General features: G+C 52.6%; 1 protein-coding gene across 6 annotated transcripts in view; it reads left to right on the forward strand.

Moving 5' to 3' along the window:
- Positions 1-6,723: 6,723 nt before the first annotated feature.
- The window catches only part of ST3GAL3 (ST3 beta-galactoside alpha-2,3-sialyltransferase 3), a 144,794-nt gene continuing 141,137 nt past the window's right edge, over positions 6,724-10,380 (forward strand). For 4 of the 6 annotated variants that reach the window (XM_042819251.1, XM_042819253.1, XM_042819252.1 and 1 more), the window contains exon 1: positions 6,889-7,033. In XM_042819251.1, the coding sequence (XP_042675185.1) occupies positions 6,919-7,033 (115 nt within the window). In that variant the 5' untranslated portion in view covers positions 6,889-6,918. Of the gene's footprint in view, positions 6,739-6,888; positions 7,034-10,380 lie in introns of those variants that run through there. The other 2 variants (XR_006168880.1, XR_006168879.1) reach the window with 1 other exon arrangement.

Genomic DNA, 10,380 nt, shown 5'->3' on the forward strand with positions numbered 1-10,380 from the left:
GGTTAATTCTAGTGCTCAACCTTGCAACAGGGGTTGATTAAAAAAAAAAAAAAAAAAAAAAAAAAAAGTCATTAAAAGAGAAAGAAGTTGGGGAGGGAGGTGAGGAGGAGGCACAAAGTGCCAATCGGTATATTGGGTGCAGGATGAGGGCACTTTGGGCGGGTGCTGGCTGCAGGGTGTGTGCAGAGGAGCTGCCAGCAATGCGGGAAATGGGGAGCGGTCTGTGGGGAGCTGCCCTGCTGCTGGGGATGCAGGACTGCTGCTGGAGGATGAGCACCAGAGCTGTGGCTGCCTGCAGTGGAGGCCTGGCTCTGTACTGGAGGTGCAGCTCTCGCTTGTCTGGCCCAGCGGAGCCCAGGATGGGATGAAGGAAGCAGCCGTGCTGGCAGCCAGAGAGAAGTCTGTGGTGAGTCCTCGCTGGCTGCCTTGCTTCCAGCTGTGTAGATCTTTCCAAACGCTGTGTAACAGCTGGTGTCTGTGAAGAATGGCCAGGGGCCTCTATGTTCTCCTTTCTGCTTTGTCCTCGGCATACGAGCTGGTAACACAGAATGTCTCCTTGGTGAGCCAGGGGTCTGCTGTGCGCTCTCACAGCAGGGGAGACGCCAACATGGGGGTCTGTGCTTTGCTGAAACCTGGCAAGGGGAAAGGGACAGCAAAGCAGGCATTGGCTCTTCTCCCTCCCCAGCCAGGGAGCTGAGGGACTGCCAAGGGCAGCGCAGCAGTGAGAAGAAAGGCAGCGTTCATGGGGCTGTGTGGCTGTGAGCTGCCGGGCTGTGAGCCAGGCACGTCGGCACCTGATGGGCCAGCTCGAGGAAACTGTGCCCCATCCCCTTCTCCAGCTGAGCCCAAGGCTATTCCAGAGGAGCTGTTCCTGCAGACAGCAGGGTCTCTCCTACCCTAATGCCCTGCTTTTTCAGACCCAGCCTTTCACAGTGTAGGGCAACCTTTTCCAGGCACGCACCACCTGTGCTGCTGGCCCGCAGTGTCCCCCAGCTGCTACTGGTGTGCAGGACAGCCTCAGGGCTCAGCTCTTTCCCGCTGCAGCTGTGCAGCTCTGCCAAAGCGCTCTGGCTCTGTGCTGAGGCTGCACAGATGGTTCCCAGCAAGAGACGCAGGTCTGAGGCAATCCCTCAGGCTTGGGCTGTCCTTGCCTCCCGCAGCAGATCCCCACCCCTTCCCCAGGCAGGCCGGAATGCCTGGCTGCTTTGACCTGGAGCTGACGGACAGAAGAGCCCTTGTGCAGCACTTTTGGGGAGGTGCCTGGTACCCTCCCCACTGAACATGTCTGGCAGCAGCCTGCCTTGTGCTTCAGCAGTGCTTCAGGCTCGCCCTTCTCCAAGCACAACCTGCCCTGAGCCCTAGGAGAAACAGGTGAGACGGTCCAGGCCCTGCTCCCTGGGGGTGGGAATGTGGGAATGTCCCTCTGGGAAATGCTGCTCTCAGCCTTCATAGCCGTGGCCTGGGGTTGTCTGCCTGTGGGCCCCAAGAACTGCTTTGGAGCACGGGGGTCTGAGATGTGGCTGGGGTGCAGCACAGTTTTGGGGGCCTTGGTAGCTGGTGACTTGGAATTGTAATGTTTTCGACATTCTGGGGATGTTGGGCTGCTGTGAGATCTGTGTGATTTGGTGGTGGGCTGCAGGAGGAGCCTCTCTCCCACGCTGATCACTGGCACCACAAAACCCAGCCCAGCCCTCCCTGAAGCCTGTGTCAAGGGAAGCATCTGAAGAGAGAGAGAGAGAGCTGCTCTGCAGAGGGGCTGTGCAGCCCTCCCTCCCAGGCACACGGGAAGGATGGTCCCCTCTGCCCACCTCCCCAGCCCCAGGCAAGAGCAGAAACGCTGCATACAGTCGGGATGCTTTATGCCACACCTCAGCCCCTTCTGCAATGGCAGCACAGAGTGCCCATGCCCTGTGCCCAGGCATGTGGTGCAATGCTGGCACTGCCCCAGGCACGGAACAGCCCTTCCCATCAACATAGCAGAGGCTGCTGTACAGCTGCCACCAGCCCACTTGCTCCTGGGATATTTTTAGGGCTGCCTGTGCTGATGAGCTTTGCAACCGGACCATGGGGTGCCTTTCAGCCCTCCACAGGGTGCAGCTTTGTGGGGAGCAGTGTGGGTGTTGGGCGAGGATGCTTGGGGGCCGTGGATGTGCTGCCTGCCACAGCATAGCCAGCTTGGCCCTGAGCCTGCTGGCAACAGCCACTGTGCAGGAGCTGGCTGGAGCCCATGGGGAGCACACGTAGCTGGGAGACAGGAGGGAAACCTAGCAGGCACGTAATTATTCATTTATTTATATTTTGCATGTGTACTGTATATATCATATATATACATATGTGAAAGACATGTGGTTTGAATGCAGTTTCTAAGGGAGAGCTGCCCTTAGGGAAGCAATAAGTAAGCAATACGTAACTAAGTGGGCTGCGAACGCAGTACTGAATGTATGCTGAGGTCTCATTTCTCCCTCTGAACTCTGACAATTTTACTGCTTCTAAGAGACCATATTTATGAACTCCCTCCAGACTGCACCAGCTCTTGAACTTGAGGAGGTTTCCCAGCTTGTAGAGGATGGAGATAGCAGAGCAGGAATAAGATAGGCAATCCCAGTTACATGTACAGACTGGGAGAAGAACTTATTCAGAGCAGCCCTGAAAAGAAGGACTGGGGTGTCCTAGTGGGTGAAAAGCTTTTCAGTCGGTGAGGCTCTGGCACAGATTGCTGAGACAATCTTTGGACGCCCCACTCCTGGAGATGTTTGAGGTGGTTAGATGGGGCCGTGGACAGCCTTATCTAGCACCTGTTTTAGTGGCTGGCAACCCTGCATGTGATGGATGGATTGGATCTAGATGGTCTTTGAGATCCCTTCCAACAGAAGCCACTCTATGATTAATTTTATGATTCAGTTTGTCAGGTATCAGGGGAGTGACTGGAGATAATATGGCCTTCAGGTAGCAGAGTAAAGGGAAGAGATCACTGCATGGCTCCGTCATCACCTTGAGCCTTCTGCAGAAGAACTTCCTTACAACAGTGCAGTCAATTTCAGAAGAGCAGTTTGCAGGATGACAAACGCAGCGTCCTTGAACCACGGAGCTGATGTCCAATGTAACAGCAGCAGGCAGATCAAGCTGTGTCATGCCAGGTTCTGGCAACATGTGTGCAAGGAGGCTGGGCAGGCTGTCCTTGGCTGAGCTGCTCCTTGCAGCTGCAGGGACCCCCACAGTCTCTGCCCACCGTGCTAAAACCTGCGTAACCGTGCATAAAACCTGTTCTCCCTGCAAGCCAAGGGGAGGTGAGGACAGCAGTGGTACCGGGTCAGGAAGATAAGGGGTGGTGGGAACAGGCAGTGGCATGGGGAGGGGTAGAAGATGCTGCTTAGTTGCCTTATTTCCAGACCTTAAGTACCTGTTTCAAGGTGGTGGTGCTCTTTAAGCTTTTTGTGCCTGTTCTGAAGGTAAGAAAACCTGAATCCATAAATCCTTGGCTCATCTCTCACCTAACCACTGTGCTGCAATGCAAACCTAAGCTGTAGCCATGTGTGGGAGAGCTCACTTTCTTTCTGGCTTTCTTCCTTCTATTTTTCTCTCCCTCCCTCCTCTGCTTTCCAGCAGATCCTCCATCCTGTAGCACAGACCATCCTTGCCATTCCCCAGCACCTTCCTTTGCAGCCAGGGCAGTGAGCGTGCCATGGCTGTTAGCATTCCATCAGCATTTGGGTCAGCCACAAATGCAAGCCTTCACCTTGTCATCTCTATAATTGATTTTAAAAACTATTAAATGGCACTCGACCAAGAAACAGTCGCTGGGGGTCTACATCTGTTCCCAGCTGTTGATGTCTCCCCATTAAATCTTGGCATGCAGACAGACCTCTAAGCATAGTTGTTAATGCACGTAGTTAATCTAAACTGAGCCTTATTAATTCTTTATAATACATATTTTTAATTAAAATCCTACATCATTGTTGACTGCTGTAGAAAAGACCAAGTGTGCTGCATGGATGCTCCAGTTCCTATGGGCCAGACCTTTCCTTCTGCCCAAGGAGAAGTTTCGCTCGCAGAGCCTGTGTTCTATCATCTGTGTTTCTTCCCTCCCAGGGTACAATACATTGCGTCTCTGCACATTGCTTCAGCTCTTCAGAATACCCTGGCCTCCCCGTTGCTGAGTATTTGTTCAAAAATTAACACGTCTTTCAATGAGAGCCCCAGCGCTGCTATTCTTAGAATGCTAGAAGGGCAGAAATGCAAAGTCCTGTTCCCAGACTGAGTGTGCTGCTCACCGAAGGGCAGAGACCACACTTAAGAATAATGCACAAAAACTGTGTGAGGTGAAACAAGTTTGGCCAGAGTGCCAAAGACAAAATATGAGTAAGTTACAGCCCACAATTTGTTCCCCCAGTCTGTGCATCAGCAGAGGTAATCTCCCTCTGGCTATTAGTGGAAACAGATTTTTGCTGTGGTATTTAATGAATAACAATATATTGTATTAAGTGGTATCTAGTCTGATGTGATGACGTGAAATTTGGGGGGAAGGATTGTGTGGACACTGGGTGACATCCTGCCCAATGGCAGTGCCTCAGAGGAGCTGGTGGGGTTGATGCAAGGCGGGTGTAGGGCATCCACAGGTCATCTTCCTGCTGCAGTGGCCACGTCTGTGTCTTCTCTCCTCACTCATGGGGGTGGTGCTGTGGGGCATGTGGGTGGACACAGGCTCCATGCCAGGGCTTAGTGACTCAATCAAAGTGGGTTTTTGTGATCAAGATGAGCCATAGTTTTTGCCCTTTCCTTTGGTCAGTTTTGTTGGAAAAGCTCCAGAGCATTCCAGAAAGCAGTGTGGAATATTATTGAATTGAATTGGGCTTAATTATTCCCCTGCTGTCCATCGCCTAGCAACGTCCAGCTTGACATCTGCCTGCAATGAAATGTGTAAGCTAAGTGGGAACACGCTCAGACTAAAGCCCTACTACTCCAACCAAATCACTCCACTGATCATTGCTGTAATTCATCTCGCAGCTCTTAGGCAGCAGCCGGATACCCGATTTCCATAAACACACAGCACTCTCCTCCCTGGCTTTTTCCTGGCAGGGAAACTGCCTGATGTCGTGCTGGGCTCCTTCCAACATGCTGACACCTGATAGTATGGTGTAGGGTTTCCAAGTGACAAACCTGGCACCGTGGCAAGCCCCAGCCTTGTCACTATCTGCCTCCGTACAACAGGTCTCTGCTTATCTGGCTCCTTACTGACACCGGGTCAGCTGCTATGCTCGCTGAGCATGCAAGCAGTCAACTGACAGTGCTTAGGCAAGATCTGAACACGTCCAGAGTAGATACAGAGTGGAGAACTTGCTCTACCCAGCTGGAAGGCTGTCGAGGTGAGGAAAGGGGCAAGCAAGATGCAAGTGCTTGTGCTGCCTCAGCCTGCTGGGGTGGAGGCAGCTGCCTCGGCTGGGTGAGCACAACTGGGGTCTGAGCATCCTAAGGAGCCAGGGGCTGGTGTGTGAGGCAAGGGGCTGAGATGCAGCAAGGGGTGCTCGGATGCAGATCTGGCCCCTCTCCATCCCCATTTGTACCAATGATACCTGTGCGTTAGCATGGATGTGTTCAGCTTCTGCATCGTGCAGTAAGCATCTGAAGATCCCAGCAGGATTCCTAGCGGGGAATGTAGGTGGATCAGTGAGCCCAGCTACAATGATGCAGCACCTGCAATAACCTGGCACGGCTTCATTTAGCTGAACACAAAGGTGAGGTTTCAGCTGTGCCTCAGAGGCTGTGTGAGCAACCCGGCTCCCCGTGGGCTGTGTATGTGCTCCGCTCCTCACCCCGTGAGAAGGGGTTCAGGCAGGGCTCAGCCTGCACTGCCACGATGTGTGCCTGGCACTTGGGCTTGCAACACCACCACCCTGCCAGCAGTCCTATCCACAACACCTTAAATTCACGCGGCTCTTGACGTTTCCCATGATAGCAGTGAATCACGCAGGACGGAAACGGGAAATCATTGGGTTTATTTGCCGCCTTGAAAACACATTTGTCATCGTGATATCTTACTGGGGCCTCCGGCAAGGCCGAGGGCGGCAGCGAGCCGGGCAGCGCAGCGCCGTGCTCACGGGGCAGGCGGAGGCTGCAATGGTGTGGAAGCGACGCTGACCGCGCAGCGCGAGTCACGCTTTGCTGCACGTCCGGCACGGCGAGGCTGCGCGATGCGATCAGGCGCGCGGGGGTCTGAGGATATTCTGGAATTGGAGAACCGCAGCGCGGTGCGCGGCTGCTAAACGGGACCGCGGAGCAGGGCGGGGTGCAGCGCGGCACCGTTTTAACGCGGCGGGTCGGGCCGAGAAGGAAGATGCGGCGCGGCGCCCGGAGCGCCGATTGGCGGAGCGCCGTGCGGAGATTCGCTTCGCGCGGGGGAGAGAGCGGGGTCCGCGCACGCGCGCCACCGCCCTGCCGCAGCGCCCCTCCAGCGGCGACCCCCCGCCGCCCGCCCACCGTCGGCTCGCGGGCGCCTCCCGCGATTGGCTGCGGGCGCGACCCCCCGCTCCTCCCCATTGGCTGGCGGCGGCCGCTATGCGGGCGGGTTGGCGGCGCGGGGGCCCGCCCCGGCGCTCCATTGGCGGCCGCGGTGCCCCTCAGCTCCGCGGTGGCGGCGGCCGGTCCCGCTGCGCCGCGCCCGGCATGGCGGCTCTCGCAGCCCCGAGCCCGGGGGTCGCGGCCGGCGGCCGAACGCCCAGGGCCGGCGGCGGCGGCGGCCGGGTGAGGAGGGGCGGCGGGAGTCCGGCGTGGGCGGGGGGGTGAGGAGGAGGCCTCGCGCGAGCCCGATTCGGAGACCCGACGCAGGGCGCGGTGGACCGGCAGAGCGTGTCTGCGAGCGTGCCCCTCCCTCACCCTGTCCTCCCTCCGCAGGTCGCGTAGCAGAGCGGCTCCGATGCGAAGATGGGACTGCTGGTGTTCATGCGCAACCTGCTGCTCGCCCTCTGCCTCTTCCTGGTGCTGGGCTTTCTGTACTACTCCGCCTGGAAGCTGCACCTCCTCCGCTGGGAGGACTCCAGTAAGTAAGGCGCCGTGCCGCCGCGCTGCCCCCCGCCCAGCCGGTGCCGCTGTCCCGGTGTCGGAGGGACGCGCCGAAGCCCGAGCAACGCGGTGTGCTTAAAGGATTGAGTTTGTCGTTGCCTGATGTTCCTTACGGCTTTGCTTTTAGTAGCAGGTACAAGAGCAGATTCGTGCTCTGTGTGTCTGGTATTACAGCTGTCAGTTCTTGGGACAGCCCGTTTTACTGTCTGATTCATAACTCCCAAAATAAAGAGTTAAGTGCTGAGGCTTTTGTTCCCCACTCTGTGCAGTTTTGCCACCCGCTCTGCATAGCCAATGTCAAAGCCAAGGTTTTTCCCTCTGGTGGATTTTGATTCCCTTCTCTGACCCGACACGCTGGCTATCTCGCCATCTCGCTTTGTCCTTCAGAAATCCTTATCTTCCATTTATCTGCCGTGCTATTCTCTGCCAGCTATCTGTCATCTAAAACGATGTCTCTCATCCTTTTGAAGTCCAAAGAAACACTTAACCTCACCGAGTACAGTGTGAGGATTGTACTGTGCAGCAGTGCCATGGGAGGCTTTGGTTGCAATGTGATATACATTGGGATTAGCTTTGATTGCTCAGTTTCTGCTTTTATTATTGCTTGTGTTGCTTTCTTGTTTGCATATGAGACCACTGACTGAGAATGGCAAAAGCAGGGAACAGCTCTTCTCCTGCCCTGCACACAGCCAGGCTGGCCCTCTTTCAGGATGTTTCATACCCCTCCCTGCCCACCATTCCTTCCCGGATGAGGGCTGAGAAACACACAGAAGTGTTGTTTGAGTATCTGACAAAGCATCGGTCAAATTCCATCTTTGATGTGATGTGTTGGTGTGTGTGTGCTGCCGGAGGTTCCTGCTGCAGTGCCTGTTAAACTTGATCCTGTTTTCCCACCTCTGCACACCCCTTATGTTTTATTGTGTGCTCCAGGAAGTTTAGTATGGTGACAGGTGATGGCTCAGAGATTCTGTCTGCACTGATGCGGTGACTTTAATGTGAGAACTGCTGCAGTGACTTGTGCTAGAATGGGTATAAAAAGACAATTTATAGGAGGAGACAGAAGTCTTTCTGGATGAAAGTTGTTGTTTTTTTTTTTTTCAGGTGTGTGCTGCAGATTGAGGTTCATTGCTTCACTGCTATTCTATAAACCAGCACTTTGTCAGTGATACGTAGAAAATCCTTCCCGAATGGAAATAAGAACAGAAAATAGTTAAAAGAACAGTTCTGCTGACTTACAGTGCCTTCTGTCCTTTGCTTCTCTCATAGCGTCAGAAATCGTGTTGAGACTTCCCAAAAACAAACAGTCAAAGATGAAAACCAAACAGAACCCAAGGCAAAGAAACAACAGAAACATGCACCGAAAAGCCCTTCAGGCCACAGCCTCAGAATGAACTTTGTTAAACGTGGAGGAGGAGCTGTGTGCTTACATGCTGTGTGCCAGGCTGCCGTGGTGGGGTCTGAATTCCTTCAGGTTCCGCCTGTTTGGATGTGTGGCTGCAGCTGTGTGTGTGACTTGTTGTTGTAAGCCAAGTCACTTTCCTGGGGCTTTGGTGGTAATTTTGCCTTGTCATACAGTGTTGCAAATCTGTAGGCAAAGGTGGATCGCTAGAAACAGAACGCTTCTACCAGAGGTGAGGAGGGGTTGTACCTCCTTAGAGCAGCATGTGCTGAGTGCTCTGGCAGTCTGCAGGTGATCCATTAGGGGTACATCTGCTTTTCTCCACTTTTCTCTTTGAAATGTGTTCTTCAGTTGATCCTGGAAGTTGCAGTACTTGCATTAAGCATCTTCAACAGGCGCAAAGCAGTGATGTTGGTCTGAGAAGTTTGCTTACCTGATCTTCGTAGTTGTCACAATTAATATGTTCTGCACCACAGTTCCTTTTCTTCAAGAAACTTTTGTGGATTGCATCTTAGACATTTGCTGAAGCTCCTTGAAATTTTTGCATTAGCAGCAGCCAAATGTAAGAAGGGAATGTTTCTGTATGATTGCTTTTCAAAGCAGCCTTCCCTTGGTCTGTGGAGTTTTGTATGTATCAAAAACATTTTATTTATCCTGTAATTATGTACATGAGGAACACAGGCAGACTTAAAATCCTGTGTTGGGAACCTTGATGTGAAGGGTTAATACTAAGCTGCTGTAAATAAGCGTTTGGGAGTTAACAAATGACAGAATTGAGGTCGCTCTTTTAGCCATGATGAGGCCTCCTTGAGCTGATGGGATGTGATATGATGTATAAAGTTGCAGTTATGTTTCCTTTTTTCTAAGGGGACCTTGCCTAATCAGCACACAGGACAGGTGCTGCTTGATAGCTGCTGTGCTTTGATTTCCCAGTAATTCAAGCTGTGACCTTGTGCATTTCTTCATGACTGATACAACAGTGATGCCGTAATGAGTAAAACTAAGTTAGCGGTTTTAATTTTCAGGTGTTGAATAATCTCAGAGTATTGATTTTATGTCATTAAATTCTTTTTTTTTTTCTCATGGCCAGTGTCCTTATTGGGTGTAACAGTGACTCCCTAGCTGCAGCAATCACATTCACCTTCTCTCTGCCCCGTTCTTTGTGCTGGTGGAAGTACAAAACTAAGCTGATCCTGACAGCTGATGCCTCAGAATCTCTTCAGAGCCTGGTTTTAATGAACTACTATCAAATGAGAATTGCATTTGTCGTAGAGTACAGGGAAAAGCGATCCATCTGCTGCTTTGCTGCTTGTCTGGTTTGTCCCTGTAATGTTTTAGGAAACGCTTGTATGGAGCTGTAATGCATGGGTTTGAATGGTAACTGTAAGAGAAGTAGTCGCTAAGGCTTTGTTTGTATATTTAGCTGCTGGAGTAAAGGAATAGTTAAAGTGTGGTGGTTGCTGCTGCCTGACACCTCCGTGAAGGGAGGCTTTGCATCTGAAAGGATGGAAGGATGGCCGTGGGTGTTTCTTGTACCTTCTCCACTGAACTTCAGATCTGTCTTCTTTGAGTGCTGCCTCGCTGGGTTTTGAGAGATTGCTCTCCTTGTGGTGTGACATTACGCTGTGCTGAAGTACAAAGGGGAGTAGAAAATAATTAATTCCCTAAGGCTTATCTTTCCTGTAACAGGAATAGATTGAATTCAGCTAATGTGAGCTAATTAAGGTTGAATTAAGTTCAGCTGCGTCTGCCATTGAAGATGAACTTCTTGTGACTGCTGCTGCTCTTTCTCCTTGCAGGAAGGGTCACGCTGGGCTGTTCTTCCCCAAGCCTTTCTTTTGTTGTGTTTGTTACTTTTTCTTTTCACTTCTGCTGCTTTGCTCTGGTGGCAGTGATGAAAGAGAAACACTTCCCTTGCTTGTTCT

The sequence above is a fragment of the Centrocercus urophasianus genome, unplaced genomic scaffold (genome assembly GCF_019232065.1).
Source record: "Centrocercus urophasianus isolate 14NV4802_14NV808 unplaced genomic scaffold, USGS_Curo_1.0 seq_18, whole genome shotgun sequence".
In the NCBI taxonomy this organism is placed as follows: domain Eukaryota; kingdom Metazoa; phylum Chordata; class Aves; order Galliformes; family Phasianidae; genus Centrocercus; species Centrocercus urophasianus.